This window comes from Corvus moneduloides, chromosome 4 (genome assembly GCF_009650955.1).
Source record: "Corvus moneduloides isolate bCorMon1 chromosome 4, bCorMon1.pri, whole genome shotgun sequence".
Classification (NCBI taxonomy): domain Eukaryota; kingdom Metazoa; phylum Chordata; class Aves; order Passeriformes; family Corvidae; genus Corvus; species Corvus moneduloides.
Window position 1 is genome coordinate 5,927,900 of NC_045479.1, and position 24,676 is coordinate 5,952,575.

General features: G+C 48.8%; 1 protein-coding gene across 1 annotated transcript in view; it reads right to left on the reverse strand.

The window, feature by feature from the left end:
- Window positions 1-737: 737 nt before the first annotated feature.
- WNT5B (Wnt family member 5B) overlaps window positions 738-24,676 on the reverse strand; it is a 71,682-nt gene continuing 47,743 nt past the window's right edge. Inside the window, exons 2-5 of the mRNA XM_032105926.1 lie at window positions 15,611-15,741; window positions 14,662-14,909; window positions 8,857-9,149; window positions 738-2,218 (exon numbers count right to left, since the gene is read on the reverse strand). Coding sequence (XP_031961817.1) covers window positions 1,760-2,218; window positions 8,857-9,149; window positions 14,662-14,909; window positions 15,611-15,741 — 1,131 coding nt within the window. The 3' untranslated portion in view covers window positions 738-1,759. The remainder of the gene's footprint in view (window positions 2,219-8,856; window positions 9,150-14,661; window positions 14,910-15,610; window positions 15,742-24,676) is intronic.

The window sequence follows — 24,676 nt, forward strand, 5'->3', positions numbered from 1 at the left end:
TGCCTGTTGGATTTAAAAAAAAAAAAAAAAAAAAAAAACCTGGACACATTGGTTTAAAAAAACAACAGCTCCTAATTATTAAGCATAATTTCTCTTCCTTGTGCTTTTCTGGAGTCCTCAAATATTTGAAGTATGGAAGGTACATATAAATTCTTCTCTGGTGGTTGAAATGGTGGAATCTGTAAAACTGCAATGTTTTATAAGAAACAGAGGTTTAATATAAAAATAATCTTCATGACTGGCTCATTGCTTATTGGCATATTCTGAGCATTTTAAAATTTACAGGGAAAAAAAAACCCCAACACCCTTGCAATGTCAGTAACAAAGGGGATGTATACTAGCAAAGCCTTATATTTTGGGAATTGGCTTCTCTTGATTGTTCTGACTGCGAATGAACTCTGCAGATGCTGAGAGGTACAGGAAATGTCTTGTCCTAGAAACAGCATTTGCTCCCTGCTTTAGGAATTGGATTGTACTAAAATCCCAACGTGGTAAGACTGATTAGCAGACTTTGGTAATGTCTTCTGCCCTGGTACAGTTTTATTACAGTCTTTTATTACCAAGGAAAAACATAGAAAAGATTTCCATTGGTGAACATACACCCACACTCTGGGAGCACACGTTCCTGTGGTTAACTTACGCCGGGGAAGAGCACGGCCCCTGCCCTCTGAAACACAGAGCGGCAAAATAAAAGGATCTCACCGAAAGAATGAAACAGAAACACACAGGTACACAAGCAACAGAGGGAAAGAAATGCCATTGGGGGGCATTTAATGTTAAAGAGAAACTATACAACTGGGCTGGTGGTGAAGAGGATTTAACAGAGCTGAACAAGGTGACCACCTGCATCCACTTCAGAGAGGAGAACCGGCAGCAGGATGAGGAGTGCTTACGCAGTCATGTGCGTGTGTGTGTGTGCAGTGCTTCTTTCCACTGACAAAATATACTCTGCAAACACCCCTGGCACCAGCAGCTTTTCCTCTGTAGTGAAAACTTAAGTTTCAGCACGGGATTAAAAGGAAAAGAAAAAAAAAATCACTCACACAGAGAGCCATGTGGTTTGAGCTGGGCAGATTTCCCTCGGCCCAGGCGGTATGGAAGAGCGGGGTGCTGGCTTCAGGAGCACTCCCAGGCTGTGCACTGGTCAGCCACAGGTTGAACCTTCCTTCCTCACAACAGCAGGCTGCAAACTTTCCTCTACCCCACTGTGGTCTGGGGAGCATCCAGGAATGGTTTACAAGACTGCGGATTTTAAGCCATACCCTTGCAGCCTTAGCTAACCTTCCCTCTAATGAGACAAAGCCCTTTAGAGGGACCGAGAATCAGTTCTGAATTCCCCAGTGCAGGATTTGAAATTTGAATAACTAGGACTCACCCATGTCTGGCTGTAATTTGCAATGTGCAGTTAACTATTGCGAAATGCTGAGATTTACTGATCAGAAAGAAGAAAGAACCCACTCGTCACCTTCTCACTGGCTTGCTTTCTGTAATGAAATAGCACGTGCTGGTGTGCTCTGCCAGCACCTCCACAGCTTCCTCACGCTGACTGAAACGTCCAAGGGGAGATGCACCCAAAGACAGATTCCCCAGCAGAACTGAAGGAATGCCGAATTAGCTGGCCTGATGGGGGAAATTTCAAAACCAAGATGTCTCTTAAATAAGCTTCTTTAATTATTATCATCATCTGTTTATTTATACAAATATAAAATATATTTATATAGATTTATATAATATAGATTTGTCGCTTTGGTGGCTCCTTTCATTTACAGACATACTGGTCAACGATCTCTGTGCACTTTTTACACTTGACATAACAGCACCAGTGGAACTTGCAGTGGCAGCGCTCCACCTGCACGCTCTTGAACTGGTCGTAGCCCCGGCCGCAGCACATCAGCTCGCAGCCATCCATGCCCTCCGAGGTCTTGTTGCACAGCCGGCCCTGGGTGCCCAGGGAGCCGGTGGTCTCATTGCGGAGGCAATAGTCCGGGCTGGGGTCCACGTAGACCAGGTCCTCCTGGGTGGGCATGTTGAAGCGGTTGTTCACCAGCTCCAGCTTGCCCTTGCGGCTGATCCTCATGGCCGCGGCGCTGTCGTACTTCTCCTTCAGCAGGTCGCCCACCTTGCGGAAGTCAGCCAGCTGCAGCCAGCAGGTCTTGAGGCTGCACGAGCCCGACACGCCGTGGCACTTGCAGGCCACGTCTGCCAGCTTGTACACGGCCTGTGGGGAAAGAAATGCAATCAGGCAGAGCTGTGTTTATTCCTGCTGCACTGGCAGCTGGCTTAATTACAATGAATTCATCGCGCTTTCAGAACCGCTTTGATTATCCCGCAATTTCTGTTGTTTCGCCCTTCAGAAGAAACAAAGGTCTTCTCCTCCCCCTGTTGCGACTGCTGTGCTCCTGTTCCCTAAATATTTCTATTTCTGGTCACGCTGCCTGCAAACACGACTTCCTCACCCCACCTTCTTTCCCTCTGGCACATTTCTGGATTGACAGCAGGGTCAAGAGCAGGAGAAGAGAAGTCCTCTTTGCGTGAACTCTGGAAATTCCCCACCTCACAGACCACCACGGTGTGGCATGTTTTTTCCATTCAGTGCTGCAGAACCAGCCCATTTCCTACCACCCGCACCAGGAACCGACGCTATCGTTACAGGGACACATCTGCATCCTTTGGAAATAAATCCACGGACCCACACCCTTTCCCTTCCTCTCTCCCGAGAGGAGCTCGTCCAGGGGCAGTGTCCAGAGAGAGGCAGGCAGGGCTGGTGGTGCACAGGACGGACACATCTCCCTGGAAGGGAGCTCGAGGTGCTCACCAGGCATCCGTGGGCAGCGCAGGGCTGAGCCAGGAGCCCTCACTGCGTTCCTGCGCCATCTCGTGCCCGGCTCCCTCCACTAGCAGGGCTGTCGCCAGGCAGAAGAGCCAAGATTTCAGCAGCACACGCAAGCTTTCCGTGCTGTCTGTTCCCAGACACTTTCAGCCACGTTTTCGGGAGCCTGCGGGGGCTGCAGATGCATCATACCCCTGGAAATCCGGCATCAAAGTTAGCAAAGAGTCTTGAAATTCAGGGCAGTGAGTGTAAAACCCTCATCAGAGCGAGCACAGGATGTGAAGGGGAACGGTGTTTACTCTCCTCCTCCCCACACCAGCTGGGAGGCCAGAGAAGTACTGAGAAATAAAAACCAAGGAAAATCAACTGAAATGCAGGTTGGGTTTGTTCTTCTCATTCATTTCAGAGATGGGTACAAAAGCACAACGCTGTGTGAGATCCTGACAGCTCTCAGCCACTGACAGAGCTTGCAAAGCAAGAATTGGGCATCCCCTCACCATCAGAGCTGCTCCATGTTACAGCAGCTTGATCCCCCATCCCTTGGCTCCTCATTCTCTCCCCATCAGGCTCACATCTGCTCTCCCGAGACCATCCTGCATCCTGCAGTGCTTCTGCCAGATCCCGCATGCCAAGCAGAGATGTTTGGCATCAGCTGCCAAATTACCACCAGCTGTATCTGGTGGGGGAGAGGAAGGAACATGAGAACAAAACAGGGTGCTCTGAAAGAGATGTCGATGTGTCTTCCAGCCAGGTTTTCTGCTGAAAAAAAAGCAGCCAAGCACAGAGGTTTCTTTTCTGCCTCACTCACTGACGCAGAAGAAAGCTTCCCGGCTCTCTGCTTTCACGTGCCAAGGCGATTAAGGCAATTGAGCATACTGCAAGCAAAACCTTCTGCCTACAACAATGTTCTGGACCAGCAGGGAGAGGTCAGAGTTCTCCTACAGCAACTGGTTGCTCCTTGCCTAACTAAAGTCTAGTGCTTTTGACAGCTAGTGAAGATTCAATTTGGCTTAATGGCTAAATCACATGGAGGCCAATCCAGCTCCTGAGAAAGTCAATGGAGTGAGTCCTTGAAACAGAAGAGCTTTAGTTCTGCTCCTCAGAGCTCAATTTACGGAGGCAATCCCTGACGGAGCAATGTAACAGCTACAAGCTGGGAGTTAAGCACTTGTCTTGGATCAAACTACAGCTGCAGAGGACCAACCACACCGTTACTTTAGGATTCCTGCTGTACTATGACCAGACAGGCTACAGCTGAATTTCCTGAGCCCCAGACACTTACTATATCCTCACTGCACTGCCAGCCTGCTTGTTATAAGCCTGTGTTAGCACTTTTTGGTTATGGTTCTGTCAAATCCCAGGCCACTCATGCCTCCCTTGCCCTTGCACGTGGTTTTATAAAGTATTATGATTCTTCCTAATCCTGGGCTTTGTTCCTTTAGAAAAACACTGCAACTCAATCCCCTTCAGTTAATGTCATGGGAATGAGTTCACTCTGACTTGGCTTTAGGCAACTGATGCTCAAAACATCTGTTGTTTCGCCCATGTGGGCAGTAGCTGTTCTGGGGAAGGCCAGTGCTACCGGTTATCACAGGTGAGCACGGCGCTACTGAGCCCCCACAGCTCCCACCACCCATGTCCCGTGGAGGCAACCACAGCTTCTGCTGCTGAATTGCTCTCCCACTGTCCCCCTTCCCTGCCCAGATGAGGAGAAAGCAGAGGAAATTGGAGAATTCCTCTCCGACCAGGCTCAGGTCAAGGCAAAGAATAACAGACCCCACATGCAGTTCTGAGGGCAGGACCTGATCGATGGCCATGCCACTTAAACAGGTTGAAAATGCCTCTAATGGAAAGGCTTAAAGCCCCTTCCCATAAGCCCAAGTTCTCTTCCAATTCTTTTTGTGCAAGAATGGGAACAGGAAGAGAATTAATGGGTAATTCCTACGTGGTCAATTAGCCAGACCCCCTTGCAGGCTCTTCTGGCAGTGGCTGGAGTGACTGATGACTGAGGGCTGCCATTTGCTGACTGGGTAAACAGCGTGGAAGGACTGACTGCCAGACTCCGCCAGACAGAGCGACAGATAAGGAGTGGGGGTAAGCAAGAGAGGGTAATGGAGACCAGCTGGAAGAGAAAGACAGATGGAAGGAAAGGAGGTATTGAGATAACAGCCAAAGACAAACAAACAAGAGCAATAAAGCCAGAAGCCACCACCACAAGGACTCCGATGTGGAGTGAAGGGGTGATGGGGTCAGCACTGCCTGAAAAATAAAAGACCTCTGATCCCCTCCTGTCCCCGCCCAGCTCCTTCTGAGAACCATGGAGAGAAGGGACAATCTCTCTCCTGCCACCAGAGCCCCTCAGGATTCAAGGAGAACTTTCTCACCCATAGGAAACTGAGTGAAGGGACATGCCAAAAATCTGCCTACAAATCAGGAGGTATCAGCTGAAACCCTGGCTGTGACAGCAGGGCAGGGCTGTAGTGGGATGGCAGCTGGTGACCACTCTGCAGTGCTCACTGCTGGGTCTCCAGCAGTCCTTTCTTTCAGCATAAACTTCTGGGAATGTGGAGTTACATACGCACCTTCCTACTTACAAAAGCAGTATCTGAGAGGTTTAGGGATGCAGGACTAGACAGGACCTCCTGGGTTATTAACTATGATCTCTTGCTATTGTGGGCACTGCTTCAAGTAACATTTTCCCTAAATGCATAGGATGCCCTTTTAAAAGCAATTACATTTTCAGCCACCATTATTCTGATTGCTAGTCCAACAATAAAATATCTTTTTCTGATTTCCAGCATGTGTGTATTTACTTTATGCCCATTTGCTATTGTGCCAAATTGGCTTTTTGCTTAAAAAGTACTTTTCCTTCCCTGTTATTTCTCCCATGAACACAGACATCAGTCATATCCTCTCTCCACTTTCACTTTACTAGGTTAAATATGGCAAGCTGTTCTAGCCCACTTTCTTTCGAAAAGATTCCTATCCCTTGGGTCAGCCCTAACAAGGCTTTTCTAGTCTGAGGTCATTTTACTTGGGAATATGAGAACATACAATACTTTGGGGCCTCACGAGAGCTTAGTACAATGGCATTAGTATTCCCCATGTTGTATAAAAAGACTTATGTCTCGTATGTTACAGGATATGTACCACCTTCCAAGCCACATTACATCTGCAGTCATTTGCAGCCAACTGCTGCGACCAGTTCTTTCCTACTCTTTTCCTAATGACTGAAGAGGTATTTCATACAAGGCCTCAGATGATGGGCTTAATGTTGTTTTACTGAGTGTCATTAGCTGCTGTACAAAATTCAGATTCTCCTCTGTAGTCATAATACCTGCCACCTTTGCATCAGCAGCAGAGTTCATCAGCCCGTTCCTAATGCTTGTGTTGAGGCTGAGAAACAAAAATACTAAGGGCAAGTCCTTGATGAGCTCTGCTAATCAAGCTCCATTAAAATCAAGCTCCATTCTTTTACACAACTTACTGACATCTTTGCTTGAACCAGTTTCTTGTCCATCTCACAGCTACTGTGATTTTCATTGTATTTCCCAGTTTGACCAAGAATTTCCCATGTGGGCAATACCTCAAATGTTTCACTGAAGTTCATATAAATGAGACCAATCAGATCTAGCCTGCTTTGAGAAAATCGGTGATGTTCTAAATGATTGTATGATTAACTTTTGGAAGATTCTTCTCAAATTATTTCCTATTTTCCTCTGAGATATCCAATGCCCCCTGTTCCAACTCGACACCCCAGGCAAAGCACTCACTCAGGGTACCAAAACTTCTCTGCTTTAGACTCAGCCCCATCCTCATTGGCTGTCTCCTTTCTTCCAACCTCCTCCAATTTGCAAAGTTTAAAAAACTTTTGCTGCTTATTTTACTAGCCTTTGCAAGGTGTGACTCAGCATGACTTTTACTGTTCTCACCTCCTCTTTACACTTCTTGACCTCTAAGGCAGAGCTTTTCACTATTTATTTGCTATCTTTTTTTTCTCCTCCATTCTTAGTAGGCTCTTGGTCTATTCCTCACAGCTTCTCTGTGGCAGTTATTAATTCAGTGAGGCCTGGATATTCTTCCTACAACCTTCTTTCTCTTGTTGGCATGCAGAGTTGTAATGGCTTTAGCATCTTTGACTTGAAAGACTTCAGACCTCCTCCACATCCAGTTCCTCGGCTGAGCTTATTAACCAGCTCCCTTAGTTTATCAGAGTTTGTGGTTTGGTTTTTTTTTAATCCACAAGCTTAATTACACACTGGTTTATACTTCCATTTAATTTAGTCCAATCTAAAACGACTCGTGTTCATCTAATCTGTGTTACTGAGTTCACCTCAGACCAGGGGCTGTACTCTGTCTCTGGACCCCTCAAGGCAGTAAGACTGGCTGCTGGAGTCTCATGTTCACTCCTTGCTTTCGGCAGGGTATTTATTTGTAGTAATCCAAGTTCATGCTCCAGATATGTAGCATGTTCAGAGCAAGTAATGCAGAAAAGAATGTCACATTCAGGCTACTACTCCACCACACACCCCCCATTTCTAAGTAAATGCAGAGCCTCATCCAAGCCAAAAACAACCCCAATCCCAAACCAAAACTCACTGAGTTACACAGCTTTCAAGTCCAGGTTTTCACCTACTGCAAATCTACCCCGATTTGATTTTGCAAAAGAACCATGAAGTACTTGCAATGCTTCCACCTAACACATTGATTTCACAACCAAAAAAATAGAACAAATCATCTTTGGTGGCAAAATGAATCTGGAATTACGTGCAGAAAAGACAGACATCCAAGGGAAAGGGAAAGATGATTCAGTAACAATCAGAAGTAAGAAAGGGCAGAAAATTGATAAGGAAACTAAGGATATTAGTTAAGTATGTGCAGAAGAGCAAGACTAAGTACATTTAATGGGATTTTTTAAACATGTATTAGAAATAAAATTAACCTTTGAAAAGCTTACTTCTAGGGAAGAATGATAAAAATTTAAAACACCCTGGGGGAAATGCACAAATGTTCAGGCTAGTATTCCTGTCCTGCTTTTGGAAAGAGGCAGGATTACACAGCTGCACTGCATGTGAATGATGCTACACCTTCCAGGCTATTAATCACAGACAGAGGAATTGTGTGAAAAGCTGAAGTGCATACACTGAATGCATACAAAAGGGGTATGGGAAAATTGGAAAGGGACAGGAAAATGATTTGATGGCTGATGAGAACCTCTGAAAGTGAGCGAGTCTTCAGCGCTCAATCTAGTTTGTCAAGAAAGAATGGTGAATAAAATTACAGTAGATAAATACTTGTATACCAAGGAAATTCTGATTACTAAGAGGGTTTTGGATTTAGCTGTAAAAGTCAGAAAAAGAACTGATTGGAAGCTGGTGCCAGATAAATTCAAATGATCATTAGGTTCAGAGTTGAAACAGTGATTAATGCTGGTAGCACACTACAAAGGGAAGTGATGGACTCTCCATCCCTAGGGGTCCTCAGATCAAAACTGTCAATCTTCTCAGAAAATGTTTCTCACCTAAATGCAAACTATTTATGGTGCCCAGTACCACAGTAACTGAGCAAGGCCTTGGTTTCAGAGAGAGCCAGGCTCCTCCAAAAATCTAAATTATGGTAGTAGAAGAGAACGCTACATGCCAAAAGGTTCTTCTTTTCACCACCAGCCTGTCACTTCCAGAACTCTGGGAAGCTGATTTCTTAGACATAAAACCTTAAAAATGGGCCATAACAGCACCTAGTTTAATTGGAAAGGGCGTGGATGTCTGCATATGTCTGCCATACAGTGTCTCAACAGACCCCAAAATTCACTGGCTTTAGCTGGCAGTGGAAGCCTGACAGTAAAACCGGAATACTGTCAATACTGTCTGTAATATTCACAAAAACGCAGAACATGCGACTGTACACTTTTACTGGGGCATCACTGGACTATCCCCCATCAAACCTCCAAGTAATGTGATATCCAGCTACCTCCAGCCTTCTGACTCCCCCTCTGTGAAAAAGGAAAGGGTCAGCACTCCTCTTACCCTGCGGCCAGCCTCGTTGTTCTGCAGGTTCATCAGCATGCGAGCCTGCTCCTCCGAACCTCTCACGTAGTTCTTCTCCCTCTCCTTGGCATCCACGAACTCCTTGGCGAAGCGGTATCCGTACTCCACGTTGTCCCCGCAGCCGCCCCACAGCCAGTCTCGGGGCAAGTCCTTGGGCCGGGCGGTGCGGCTGCAGCCGCAGCTGGACAGTTCTCCCTCCCGGCACGCGCGGCTGATGGCGTTCACCACGCCGGCCGCGCTCACGGCGTAGGTGAAGGCGGTCTCTCGGCTACCTGCAGGGAGGGTGACAGCAAATTAACCCCACGCAGAGCTCGCTTGGTGCGCGACACGCGGCCAGGAGCGCGCAAACAGCTACAGACAGCGGGGCATGGTGTGCCCTGGGAAGCTGCACAGGATTCACTGGAACGAAGGAATGCGATAGCCAAGTGCAAGGGCTCCATCCCGCTCTGGACAGCAGCTCCAGAGGCAGGGACTGCTCAGCCTCTTTCCCCATCACTTATCCTTTCATTCTAATCTGGAGGGAACTCTCAGCCAGCAAGAGGGTTGTTCACTTGCTGAAAATACAGCTGCTGACTTTGCCACTGCATTTGCCAATAATCATTAAGAACAAGTAATGAGGTTGGGTCTGTGCAAAAGGAGCACTCTGGTTAAGCCAATTATTATTCTGGAATGGCTTTCATTTAATTGGGACATGCAGTCTTTATGGGCTCCTCTTCATTGAACTTATTTTGGTTTACATAAGGTCAGCTGAAAATTATTTGTAGACGAAGTGAAGGAAACTCATTTTTACAATACAGCACCAAGACAGAGGCTCTTCCACTGCCTGCAGAACCACAGCACCGGAGAAGCAAAACTCCCATGTAGACCATAATAAATGAAAAGACTTTCCACTAGCAGGTTTACTAGAGACTGCCCTGCTTGGCATGTATGCCCTACACAGCTCAGCAGCTGAGCCAAGCAGCTGGATCAGGTCTCCAGCTCTGTATTCCTGGCAGGGATGCAGCCCCAGCGTGACCAGGGCACCAGCACAGCCAGAGCACTGCACGAGGCCAAGCACTGGGAGTGCTGAGTGTCTGCAGAGGGCGAGAGCGACAAGGAGGCAATCCACACCTGCACTCTCACCACATGTCTAATAAATAGCTAAACCAACACCTTCTGAGCCATTGTGCTCATCACCAAGCTTCCAGGTGATAAAGAGAACAACTGCCAAAGCGTCATTAGAATAAGCAATCTAATTGTGAAAGGCTACTCACACCAAACCCCAGCAAGATGCTCTCAAGCGAATTTTAATGACTTCAAAGGGCAAATCCTCAAAGCATGGTTTATCACCAGCTCAGGAGGCTCTCGGTGCCAGCTCCCTCAGCAGGGCTGAGCGGATGCATTTGGTGTGCTCTTGTTCCAATTTGCACGTGCTGACAATCTCTAATTAATAGCAACTCATCACCAGCTTAGTGGTAATGACCCAAGACAAAGGTGAGGCTGTAAATGGCACCCACCTTGCAGAACAACTTTTCATTTTTTATCCTAAGTGAGAGATGAACACCAAGGGTTTCTGCTCTGGAACACAGCTGATAAAATGCTACAGGACACATAATACAGAAGGGAGGTCCTTACTCGCAGGTCATTAGAAGAGAACTATCCTCACCAAACCTCCCTGGTCCAAGAGATACAGAGGAGTGACTCCTAGTTAAGGCAACTCAGCTGAAACTGGCCCATAAGGGACCCAAAATCAAGCTTTTACTCATCTGGTTTGTTTTGCATGTTATGGGTATTTTAAGATAACAGTCCAATATGCAGTTTTGCCCCTACTTGTACGGAGAAAGCCCTGAGGACACACCAATCATCCTTTTAAGAAAAGCATTCCCCTGTCTATAGGGATTAAAATACATGCAAGGAAAGGACCTCACACTGTGACAGCTCATAAAACAGCCTGCATGACTCCAGGTGCTTAGCATCCTTACAGCCTGACTGAGATCCCTGAAAAGACACTGGGATTTACACTTTTACTGTCCATATTTTAACCATCTCCACCTGTCAGATGCAGAAGCACAACTCAGCGCGCAGCCCCCGCCTCTGCACGCCTTGATGAGGCTGCTGAGGACGGCGGCGGGAGAACCTGGAACAAGTCACATCAGGGTGAGGGGTTTGTCTTTCCCCACCTTGCTGCCCACAAAGCAAATACTTGGAAAACCACTTGGGTTTTTGCTCGTCCTCTCCAAGTTCCCTCCAGTTCTGCACCTCCGTGCTGTGGTCCCGAAGGGCTGGGTTAGGGTTAGGTCATTCCCCGTTCCGCCCTCTCCCACAGCTCTGCCGGGGCGCGGGAGCGGCTCTGCCCGCCGGCGGGAGCTCCGCGGAGCTCTGCTGCCCTCCTGTGCCCGCGGCCACCGGCGGGGATGCGACCTGGCAGCACCCAGGCAAGGCTCGGCTCCCACGGCACGCCTCTCTGCGGCTGCTCGAGGAGGAAAGGCGAGAAGAACGGACCCCGTTGGGCAGACTGACACGAAAGCGCGTCGCTTTAACTTTTTTAATGAAAAAAGTTTTCGTTTCAACTCGTTGTTTTGAAAAGCGTTACCCTGAAGTTTGCCGATCTCAAAGAAAAACAAGGAAAAAGTATTTCTCTTTGTTCCCTGCTTTTATGACTATCTTCCCCACCCCCCCCCCTCCTCCTTTAGCACTTGAAAAGGCAGAAGAGATAAGATCTTTGGCTCCAGAAATGACTGGACTAACCTGGAAACTCCAGCCTTACATTTAGGATTCCGCTGGAGGAGGTATGTTCTCTCCTCCCCCTAAGGAAATTCTAACATGACCTTTTGGGGTGCTCTGTCCTTTCCCCCTCATAAATGTAGCAGTAAGGAATGTGTTTGTATATAATGCATAGAGCTATATATACACACACGTGTGCAGTCTAAAATCTGTATTGACACAATAGGAAGAAACTTTGGAAGGATAATTTTTTACATCATTAGATATTGTTATTGAATAAACCATATTTAAAAGCTAAGAGCAAGTCTCATGACAACACAAACACTAGGGGAAAACAACGCTCCAAAGCACCCTATTTCAGTGCTATGGGTGCCCCTCCAAAAGCTTTGTATCCCTGGACTGCCTCACTCCCATGAAAAGCACAAAATGAAGGTGTAATGATTAAATACAGACCGACCAGCTCTCCTGTTTCTGAGCTGAGTCAAGTTCTGTGACAGAGAGAGGAAACTGATCTTCCAGGTTTCTGAGTGAACACTCTCACAAAGATCTCACAGGCTTTGGCCCAGTCAGGTTCTCCTCCCCTCTCACAATCTAGTCCAGCTCAAGACATCATGTAATGCATGCCATGCTCGCATCGGTGGGTGGGCAGCCGAGGGTTGTTGGCACACTATACACCTTCTGGGTCCTTCTTATCTCCTTTCCCCTCCCTCTCCACAACAATCTGGCATGCCTGTGCACTCTTGCAGATATTCTGGTCTCCAGACCTTTCTCGTGCCATTGGCACAGAGTACAGAAAAAGGGCTGTGGTCCAGATTTGGGGCTCGGAGGTTGAAAACAGGAGACAGACACACAGTATGAACCCAGGGAAGAATGACTTTATATCTGGCATAACCTGAGAGATTGAAAGGCTTTGTCTTCTTCCCCAGTGTGGAAAATATATTTGCTGAAATGATAAGCAATGACTCATTACGAAGTAGGAAAATGTAAAAGCGGAAGGTGAAGCTATAAAAAAGAGCAGAAGCAGCACCTCCCTCCACAGCAGCTTATCACTGACACAGATAACAACCATGAATCACCGAAGATCCCGGAACATCCCAGGACACCTTTGGTGACAGTTTTCTTTTGAGCAGTCTTGTGCTGGAGTATAAGCATCTGAACGTGCTCTAACTGACCAGAGAATGGTTTCAAAGCTCTGTTGGGACAGGTTTTCAAAGAGTGGGCAGCTGCAGGCAGTCACCTCACAGACACTGCCATCAGCAGATTCCCACTACAGATACAACAGGGCTCAGCAAACAAATGCTCACACGCACAAACCGAACAGCAGGAGCAATGGTCATACCCATCACATACCTACAGCACCTCTGCCTTCACCAAAACACAAAGAAATCTACTCCCAATCTCAACTAATAGGACCAAATTCATTTTAGAGAGAAGAAATCCTTCCACTTCCGCTATCCACTCTAGCTCCTTCTTCCTGTACACATTCGGATTCTTCCTGACAGCTTTTCATCCTTCAGCTCTGATCTTTGCTCTCTTAGCTCACCCTTACTTCTCTTCTCCAACTATGGACCCTCTCACTGCACCAACCTAGAGCTACACGAAGCTACTGGAGAATGAGGATTGCTCCAGAAGGAGATTCCTATTTTCTTGCATCCTTGTGGAGCCACAAGTATTTCTTTGGGGATTTGAAATTTACACCGTTCTTTCAGGGAAGTTAGATGTGAGGGAGTGACATCACAAAGGAGAGATGGAGGTGTATTTTCTGTCCTTTTCCTTTGGTGGATGAAATTCCAGTTTTCATCCCCCAAAGCACAAGTTTTAACAATCTGGAATTGCATGCAGCCCCATCTGGCCACCACCCTTGCTATCAGAAAGAGAGAGATCAAGGATGCACAGATGCCTTGGATGTGTGACAGGAACTGGAAGTATGTGTCAGGAAACGGCATTTCCCAGGGGAGTACCCCAGAGAAGAATTGTTGGGGTATGAGCTGGGCAGAAAGGGAGGAACTAGAATAGCTCTAGTGGGCTGAATTAGGAATTCTGCAAGACTAACACATGCAGAAATATCCCTAGAATTCTCTAGGATGACACATGAATTTCAGGATCAAAGGAAGAGCTCTCAGGGCTTTGTGCCCTATCGCCTTAATGCCCCAGAGGGATTAAAGATGCATCTCTTGGTGTCCTGCTGCCTGTGCAGTTTTTTTGAGAGCGAAGCCAAAAGAAGTGCGAGCAATACTGGGGATACAGGAGCTGAAGGTCTTTTTCCATCCCTCGAGTTCACAACCGAGAAAATTCTGATTCTTCAGTGTAAATGATTGGCTTTGTGGGTGGGAAACAAAACCTTCAGACAGGGGTTGTGAGAGTGAGAGAGTGTGAGTGAGTGTGTGTGTGTGTTTGTGTGTGGCAGTTTTAACACCTTTCTTTATTGGCCTGGCTGTCGGACATATCAAACCATTTCTCAGTTTCTTGCCATCCGATGATTGCATTTCAAAAGGAGCTGGGACAATGAAGCTAGGTCACACCTCAATTCAAGTGCAGCAATGGCCTGTCAATGTGCCTCTTACGGCCAGCAGGGCAGGAATTATAAAAATCTCTTAGGTTTACACAGAAAGTGGCAGTACAGGGAAGGGGGGGAATTTCCATGCCCGTGTTTCCCACATCTCAGGGCTGCATTCCCTGTCCGAGATGCTGGGAACGATAACACGGGGCCATTGTTCCTGGCTCCAGCTTCGTCCCTCATTACCTTTAAAGAAGCACACAAAACAGAGGCAGCTCCCCCTCTTCCTGACCTTCCCGTGCTCCCCCCGAAACAAACTGTGTCCCCCCGCTGCCCCAGCTGGCTCCTGCTGCGGCCGAGGCGCGCTGGTGCCACCACCCAGGCACAGGCAGCACTCGGGCAGCGCCTGCACACCAGGGAACGGGAGAGCTCCTTAAAGGCAGCTCTAGGAGCCGTGCTAATGGGGCTCATCACTCCTGCACGTGTATTTGAAGGACAGGAGAGAGGTGCAGAGGGACAGCGGGCCTGCGCCCAGCACTTCCCCGTACTGCTGCGTGTACTTCTGCACTACCCGGTGCTCCTACCTATTTTCATGACCCTCCCAAAGACGGAAGTGTTGTCCACCGTGCTGCAGTTCCACCGCCGCTGCCGAAACTGGTACTGGCACTCCTTGATGGCGCTGCGGGCCCCTTCCCCGATGAACACCATGTGCTCCTGGTAGAGCTGGCAGAGCTTGCGCTGCCCGGGGGACAGCCCCGGCAGCTGGCTGCACACCGGCTGAGCGCCGATGATGTACATCTCAGGTCTCTGGATGGGGTTCATGGCCAAAGACCTACGATGAGAAAAACATCCCAGGGAGTGTGGAGGGAGAAGTCCCCTCCGCGAAGCGCCCGACACCTCTCCCCACCAGCCCAGCCCAGCCCCGCTCCGGGAGCCCGGGCGCATTTCTCATGTCAGCTGCCACCCTCCACGGCTCTGCCAGATGCGAGGCTTTTCCAGGGCTCTAGCGGGAGCAACACTGTTCGTCTGTAACCCGAGTTTAAACAGAGAGGACACCCGGGATGGGGAGGGGGCAGAGAGAAAGCTCAGCACTTTCTCTGCACGAGAAAGCGAGCAGCTATTTTACACAGCGCCAGCGAGCGATGCCTGCCTTTGAGCCAGGCTATTTTCCGCTCTTCGGGGGAAGGGGGCTCCGCGGCTGCTCCCAGGGCTTTTGGCAGCGGGTAGGAAACCTTACCCATCCACTCCCTACGCATTCCCCACATCCTAAAGCCCAGACGGCATTTCAGCGAGCCCGTACAAAAGGAGCCCAGAAATGCCTGGAGGAGAGGGGCTGCGTCCCACGTCTCCCGAAACTGGGCAGGGACAGCGGGAGGGGGGGAAACCTGGAGAGAAGCGAGCGGCTGCGAAAGAAGCCCGGGAGGCAGGGCAGCTCCCGCGGAGGGCGCAGGGCAGGGAGCTGCCGCCCGGCCCCGGACGGTCCCGGTCCCCGGCCCGCGGCGGACAAAGGCGCCGCCGGCTCCCCTCACTTACCACCAGGAGTTGGCGTCGGCCACCGGCGAGGTGCAGCTGCAGAGGAGCGCGGCGGCGAGGGCCAGCCTCGGCCCGGTCATGGTGGGCTGCGGGGGCAGCCCCCGCGGAGCCGGCCGCCGGGACGGGGCGCCCTGCGGAGAAGTGCCGAGGAGAAGCCCTGGAGCGGGGCCTGCGTGCGGCGGGGGCGCGGCGAGCTCAGCCCGGCTGCCGCCCCCTCCCACCCCGCAGGACCCTCCCCCGGCCCCCGCCTCCCGGGGGCTCCGGCGGCGGCCCTGCCTCCCGCCCGCCCCCGGCCCCGGGGCAGGGGCCGCACTGCCGGGGCTCCCGCCGCCGCCGCCGGAGCCTCCCGGCCCGGCCCGGGGGCGCTCGGGGCTGTTCTCGCCCTTGCGGGCGTCGGGAGGGCTTCCCGGAGCCTCGGGGCCGCCCCCGGCCCGGCCGCCTTTGATGCGCCCCCGGCCCAGCGGTGCCGGAGCCCCGCGGCCGCAGGTGTGCGGGCAGCCGGCGGGGCACATCAAAGCCCCGCTGCCTTTGTAATGCAGAGTCGGCTCGGAAATGAGCTGCCCCCTCCCCAGAACGGCCTCCAGAGGGGCCCCGCGCCACGGCCCCAGCCCCGTGCCCCGGGCGGGGGGTCTGCGAGGCTCGGCCGGGCCGCCAGCGACGAGTGCAGATAGGGCTGGCACCGGAGCCTAATGGCGTTATGGGCAGGGGAGGTGGACAGGAGAAAAGCTTCAAAGGCTCCCCTTGCCCTAACACCCTCTCCCTTCCCCACTGGAATCACCGCGAACATCGAAGGCAGGGCAGTCCGGCAGCTCCTCAGCCCTGTCTCTCCCAGACACCGGCAGAAAGCGAATGCATGCATCCTGCACTGCGCAGGTACTTCTAACATGCTCCTCACACCCTGCCTCCTTCATGCCCGTAGGGAAACAGCCACCGTATCACACCATCGACGCTGCCGCTGCTGCCACCATCTCTACGAGGCTTCCCACTGTCCTGTCCTACCCTGCACCACACGGTTCCCATCTCTCTTCCACGGAAAAATGCCCCCCGTCCCAGCCTGCTCACCGGGCCTGATGTCCCCCCAGCCCAGCCCAGCCCAGCCAGCCCCTGCAGCAGCGGCTCCCCAAAGGCAGGCTGAACATGCGGGTCCCCCCAGGCTGTGGCTGCGCGGTGCACGAGTACCCAGCCTTGCCGTCTGCCTCGCGAGCAGCACCCGAGACATGAATCACCAGCCTCGGCAGCTCAGACTGCTGAAGTATATTTTTTATCGAATTCCTTGCACCCGCCACGGTGGACTTGCTGTGTTTGTTTGCAGCACGCTTCGCTTCCTCCCCCATCCAGATGTGCTGTACCTGCAGCTGGTGGCCCATCTCACCTGGCAGGCAGATGTGGGGCTGCAAGTGCCAGAATTAGCCTTAGGACAAAAAAGCCTTGTGTGACCCAGCACCTCAGTGGGAGGGGAGTTTTACTGCTTGGGCACAGCAGGATCCATGTCTGAAGAAAACAGGGTGACTTTATTCACATCTTCTACATCCTCCCTTTTCCTCCTCCCATAGCCCCGAGCGTGACGGAGGGACGGCGAGGTGTATGTGTGTGTAGCCACGCATACATATTTTGGGTCTGTTTCTATAGGGAATAGTCAGAATGGAAAGTTTATCTCCGTGAGTCTGGGGAGGAAGGAAGTTGTGTATGGATGAATGGCTTTTCCATGACAAACAATGAGTCTGCACAGACATGGTGTGATGTCACCTAAAGAATTTCCAAGCCAGCCTCAGATACAGAAAACCTTTTCGCTGGCAGAGATGAGAGCGTCCCACCTTTCCATCTCGCCACAGCCAGAAAGAAGAACCAGGGAAAAAAATAAAAGCCCTCGCTGTCTCACACACACACACACACAAGGCATGTGCCATGTAAATAGATGACATGATGGGAGAAGTGCATCTCCAAGCTTTGCTCTCATCCTGCGGATTCTGAGAAAGGAGTAAACCATGGCGAGCCGCCCGGGTGCCTCTCCCAGCCAGGAATGTGAGACGGCAGCAGCTGATGAGGCAGTTCCACAAATACAGGTGATGTCAATGTCCCTGCTCGTGTGAGCTTCTCCGAGCACATGTGCGCAGTCGCAGCACTCCACGGGGCAACCAGGACAAACCACCGGGCAGCCCTGCACTGCTGCTCCACTGACAGCACCGTGGTGTGGTGGAAACAAAAACCTTTCCAGCCGGGAAAGCCTGGGAGATGCTCACGTGAAGCTTGGTCCAGAAACACATGGCATTAATTAAATATCTCATTTTAAGTATTAATACGCACAGGCAGATGATGCTTAACAACAGTAAAGTGTTACGAACACTGCCGGTAGCAACCTGACTGCCAACGAGCACAAGCAAGGCAGTGATCTTATTCTGAAACATAAGTACTGCTGTATGGGATAAGATCACCCTAATATCCTGTCAAAGGTGGCAACTAAAGGAGTTCCTTCAGCAGGAGAGGTCTCAAACTCTGAATTCTACCTAAAATCTGCTGCTGGTGAAAGCAACCGCCATTGAGCCAATATGTGAATTATGGCAGCGAGTCCTTTTCAAGGTGCTGGAAATAATTTCTTCACCGGCTGTGTTTATGACTTCAGATAAAGTGATAATAGCAGGTGAGGCATTGCTGCAGGGATTTAGCCTCAGCCAGCAACTTCCAGACCGAAAGCTGAAAAGTGCTTGGCTGGTGGTCTGAAGAAGATGGTCTGCCCCTCTTGTGCCTGTTCCTACTTGCCTCCAAAATCCTGCATGTGAGGTTTTGATTTTGTAAATAAAAAGCTTGCATTATTTTTTAAGCCCAACTGTGGGGCTGGTTCAAACAGCTTTGTGAGGTTATTTGCCCAAGCAGGGCTGGGTGGGAGACATCAGTGAAATTTTGTGAGGATGAGAGGTGGGGTGAAGCAGGGCTGCTGGTGGGCTGGGATGAACGGAGTCAGCAAAGCATTAGGTAGGATGGCCCAACCTCACTGCAGGCAGACCTCCCCTCCTGGCCATCATCCCTGTCCACCCTTCCCCATCCAAGTGACTCCCACTTTCATCCCAAACCATCCTTCCCCTGCAGCAGCCCACTCACACCAACTCAGACCACTCCTGCTACACTAGGGGAGGAAGGAGCAGGAGGAAGAACTCCAAAACCACAGGTTGCTCTTACTTCTGTGGAAAAAGGCCCCATCCCACCCCTTCCAGTGGGCATGGATCACTCAAACAGCAGAAGTGAACCTGCTGGAGCACTGCAGGTCTGATGCTTGCACCCAGACCGCTAAGGATCACCTGGACCAAGTAAGGAGCTGTCACCTGAAAACAGGATGTGAATCTCAACCCTTAGATTAAAGATCCAATGCTTCTCAGAGGGCAGAGCAGCGGCACCAAGCCTCATCTAAGTAAAGCCTTGGCATTGTGCTGCATTCAACAGTCTGCTGCCCTAGGCAACTGTCTACTGTGTTGGCTGGCTGCCTGAAATTTGTACCTGTGTTTGCCTTTGTTTGCTTTTCAGAGGTGACAACTGTACATGGAGCATGAATTTACACATCTAGTTTCCAAAGTCACAGCAAAGCAGTTGGAGAGCTATCACTGCTTTCCCAACACTGTCCCTGCCATGTTTGCTGGAGGGAAGCTGCAAGACTCCAAGAAAGGGAGGTCATGTCCATGAGATCATTTGCAAAGATTTGGCAGACCGTGAAAAGAGCTGAACCCTTGCTGGAAGACAGCCCTGATAAATGAGAAAGGGAGGGTTACTCATGCAAATTCCTTGTCCTATCCTTATTGTTTTTTAAAAATTTGGGATGTCCCCAAATGTGACACAGATCTTTATCGAGTGCTATAAGGAGTGTTGAAAGAAAACATCTCTTCCACGTAACTCCAATGTTCCTGATTTCTGCAACTTGTCTGATTTCTTCTTCTGGTCTGGGGAGAACTGGACATACATTCTTCCTGTAATGATCAGGAGCTTCCTTCGAGTTCCTGTTTACTCCTGCAGCCTGACTGTAGTTCAGTGCTTGCTTTTAATGCCTCGCAATGTCCAGGGCATCCAGAAACACTTATTTCTCTCCCTGACATGAGACACTTACTCAAGATGTGAAGGATATTCACTGAAGCAGTCTCCTCTGCTTAAGGAGCCAGTAGAGATGCACTGCCCAGTGTCATGGTTTAACCCCAGTTCCTTCTCCCTGCCCCAGCTTGTATTGCTGAGCATAACATCATATGGTCTGGGGCATCCCTTTGGCCAGTTGGGATCAGCTGTGTCCTTCCCCAAATCCTTGTGCACCCCCAGCCCACTCGCTGGCAGGGTGGGGTGAGAGGCAGAAGAGGCCTTGACTCTGCGCAAGCCCTGCTCAGCAATAACCAAAACATCCCCAAAACATCAACACTGTTTTCAGTCCAAATCCAAAACACAGCCCCATACCAGCTACTATGACGAAAATTAGCTCTACTCCAGCCAAAACCAGCACACCCAGGAAGGAGGCTTTACATGTGCTGCTCCAAGGGGAATCCCTGCCCTCTGGTTCTGTGCCATGGACCTGCTGCTGACAGCATCAAGAGATGTATCGTAACGTCCTGCTATCCATCTGCTTCTGGCAGACAGGCTTTAACCACTGCTCTTACTAAGACTTCAGGAATCTCATTAAAGTCACATACTTGCCCATTCAGCTGAACCAGTTTTAGAGGGAGTGTAGATGAAAAAAGAAGAAGAAGGAAAAAAAAAAAGCTGAAATCACTGGAAGCTAAATTGCAGTCTTCACGCAGAAACCTAAATCATCTTTTATCTCACCACTCCCTGACTTGTCTGGTTCTGCGCTGCTCCCCTGCTGCCAGCCTGTCCTCTCTCAGCACTGTACCACCACATTGCTGTACTGGCATCAACCTTCCCAGATCTAAATGTGTTTATTTATTTGTACTGCAATTATTACTTAGCCAGCAAACCGGAGCCACCACATAGGCCCAGACACAGCTGGGATGTTAGAGAAGGTGTAATAAAACCTTCTTGAAGTATCCCAGCACATCAGTCCTTCATGTCTGCCCTTTTGTCTTGACATTGCCTTGCCTCACTGAATTGTCACGCACTGTCTCTGCTGGAAAGGCAGATTATTCCTGCTTATATCCTGCTTGTTTCTTTTGGTACTTACAGACTCAGTTTTATCTCCTGATGTGCTCATGCACTACCTTTTTCTGCATCTCATCACCTGTCACCCCTGCTGACAGATCCAGATTTCCTTTCACCACTACCTTGCCCTTTCATTTTTCCGTGACTCCCCTGGCCAATGACATCCAGCCTCACTGTCACCAGGGCATGTAGTGCAGCAAATGCCAAGATATACCTGCCAGTCTCAGCAGACTCAGTGACAGCTGTCCCTGAAGTGCCTCACCAAGGAGAGCAAGAATGGAGGAGGCTTGCAAATAAAGCAGAAGTACTAGACAACAAAAGAGGCCAGATACTAAACATTTCCGCCATTTAAAACCAGAATACGTACAAAGGATAATGATTCTATGAATAAAACCACTTCTCATTAGTGAAAGATACAGAATATATGTATAGCCTAATGAACATTGTCATTTTCAACGCAGTGTTTCATGACAGGCAATGAGCTCACTTGGAGCAAGACCATCCCACCCGCTACAAGAAAAGAAGTGAACTCCAAAGATTAATCAGGACATGATCCTCCTGCCTCTCAAGGGGACTCAGTGGTACTCGTACTCACTCTTACAGTAGATTAAATTCTAGTGTTGAGCCAACCTGGTCCACTGAGGCCAGCACAAGATGTCCCAAAGAAAAGTGCAAGAGACTTGGCAGAAGCTGTATGTGCTGAAACAAAATTGATTTAGAATTTTTGCAATCAAGAAAGAAGCAACATAGACCCATCCCTGCAGGTATATAGCTGTCTGGAAACTCTCCACATTTATGATATTCCCATGGACAGATCCAAGCCATCCGGTTCCATTTTATGTGAGAACTCTATTTGCATGTTGGCAGCCTCAGCTGAGAGCCAGAGTCCTGAACCAGGACATGTCTAGCCCAAATTTTGCACTTCTTGTTCCCACGACTACTATAATACCAGGGTTTCTGGGGCTGCAGCAGTCACCCATAATCACAAACTGAAACCTTCTTAGCGTCCTCTAGTTATATGGGAAAGTCCCATTAAGAAATTAGAGCAGTTGTACTATGCATAGTTGTAAATCTAACAAATCCCTAGATACATATATTTGAAAGAAGTGCCAAGCATTATCCTCTGCTGACCATGCAGCAGCTTATTTACGATGCCCACTGTGTCACAGCTTCCATGCCAGACAAGCACCCCTTAAACCTCCTTAAACTGCACTAACAATTTCATCTTCAGAAAACGTTCCCCAGGCCCCCTCCAAGGAGCCATGGGGGGGTCAAGTTGAAACGCAAGCCCAGGCAGGATTAGTAAGCCCACACTGCTGGTCCCCAACATCAGGTTTCTAAGAAGGAAAGACTCCATCCCTTAAGGCCATCTAGCTAATATCTAGCTTTCCCAAATGTTAAATTTACACGAAGGATTAACCATCCTCGAGGGGAATAAGACATCAGAAAAGTGAAAAGAACATCCATCCCTCCTTCGTTTTCCAGAGGCCAGCCCTGGGAGCTGGTTTGCTACCTGCTGTATCTGACCATGGCACAGACCCCTCAAGCAGTGACAGGAGGGCAGCCCTTGTCCTGCTGGGGAGCTGGTGCTGGCTGCAGGGCTTGTATGAGAACTCTGCACTCAGATTATGGTGGTTATGAGCACACATGTCAGCCCTCCTTGAAGGTTGGGAAGCGTAAGGACACAAAGTTCTCTGACAACATAAGCAAGGAGGCAGCGCACGGCAATCAAGGCAACTTCTCTGCAGAGATTTTAGAACAGGCCAGGGGATGGAAACAGTTGGATGACTTCAAGTGTTCTCTTCCTCACTCTGATCTTGGAAAGCACAGAGCACCTTCATCCTCTCTAAAGGGGTGTCCAGCTGCCCCAGTCCCAGTGGACCCATACCAAACCAAGAAGATTTATGTCTCTGCATCTCACAGGCCTGGACCTCATTTTTGCTCTGGATATATATATTCCTTTTAGTTTGTTCCATACTCTGCAATAATTACATCAACTGCCAAAGGAAATCAAATATTCAAAGTACAGTTAAACTGCTGCTGCAGTGGTTCTTAATTCTCCAGGAGTGAATGACCAGGGGAAATGGAGATGCACTGTTCACTGCTGTGTCTTGGCACTGAGCACCTCAGTGCAGGTCACAGGGACCGGCATCAGACTGGGTCAGATCAAGACTCTCCTGTCAGTTAAATCATTGCCAGCAAAGCTTGGGGTGTACATTTCCAAAAGAAACACTAAATCATTGGAATAAATCCAAATTCATTATAATTTTTCTCCTTCCTAATAGACTCTTCAAAGAGGTTCTTATAAAGTCTAGTCTAATAAAAATAATTTTCCTCCACTCTAGACTTGCAAATCAAGCACATACACCTATCCCTTAGACCCCACAACCCTGACAGCCACTATTTTTCCCTTACCTTACAGAAAGGGAAAGAGAGGTGCAGGAGGGGCTGAGTGACAGGATGAAAACAGTAAATCTGTGGTGCAGATTTACCTCCTTTCAGTAAAGCATTAAACCAGGTGCCTGAAAGTACGTATATCCCTCCTCATTTTTGCTGAATTGGGATCAAAATTAAAATCTGCTTGCTTTTTCCATTCTTTCAACCATCACATACTTCTGCCAGCAATTAAATGTTGTTTCTGCTCAAATACAGTGGATTCAAATACAGAACATTTTGGGAATAATGCCCAAGTGTATAATTCTATCATCTTCATAGTTTTCACAGTTTCCAAACCAAAGAAAACCCCTTTTTTTTTCAAGCATGCTTACTGTGTTTTATATTAAAAAAACCCAACTATAGTAAAGGTTGAAGCACTATAAATAAAGCCCTGTCTGTATCAGGAGATTACACCAATTCAACCAATTTCAGAACTTATCTTCTGTACCGTCACACTTCAGTGAAGGAATTTCCTCTTAATTCTGGGTGCAACAGATTTAAGCTAAACCTATTCACACTGTCTGGGGAATAGACTGCATATACATTTGTACCAAAAAGGAGGTAATTTTACATCTCAACTTCATTCTAGCACCAATCACTTAAGTGCAATTTGAACTGCAGAAAATAAAAGTATCCTATTACAGATCTTATTTGTAAGTTCACTGCCACAGGCTGAGGGCACAACTGCACAGAGAGTGAACATCAGCCTCCTGGACAGGAAATACACAAAGCTATGATGCTGCCAAAGCTCCTGTGTTATCAGAGCAAGGCCTGAAGTGCAAGAACACGATAGCAAAAAAAAGGGGAAAAAAAAAAATCTCTGTGTTAAAAAAATTGATAACAAAGCATTAGTTTGAAAGATGGCTCTGTGTAAAATTACCTGATTTGTAACAGATGAGGTTCCCAGTATTTGTGCCAGCATTTGCTGCTTTGTAAATCCTTCCCAAAAAGAAAAAAAAAATCAAACAACTGGAAAAGTAACTGAAGCTGCTAGTGCACTTTACTCAAATTTGTTCATTTTCACTGACTTTGCCTCAGTTTTCAAAGCATATTATATAGGTATTTCAACTGCCAAAGCTATCCAAAAGCTTTCCAAAAAAAGCTGTGCTTTCTTCCTGCTTCTCTCCTCAACACGAACTCTAATGTGACATTTTGCTGGTGGTACAGACACTAGAATAGCATCCATCTCCTCCTCCCACAGCTCTGCCTGCCCATCAGGGCTACCGCAAATCAAAACCTGCTTTACATCAACACAGCCAGTGCAAGTTGTCACCAGCCTGACTTTCCACCCATGGTGAGGCTTTCTGAGCACATCCTGCACTCCACCAGTGGCAATTTCATCCTCCAAAGAGCTCAGCCCACACCTCAGCTTCAAAACAAGGAATCAGATTTCAGAGGTGCCTGTGGAAAACTCTGTTTTTCCTTTCCTGCTTTGGACATGAAAAATGTTGTAGCCACCAGAAACATAACTCCAAGGGGTTAAATTATCTGGAAAATGTAGGTGCT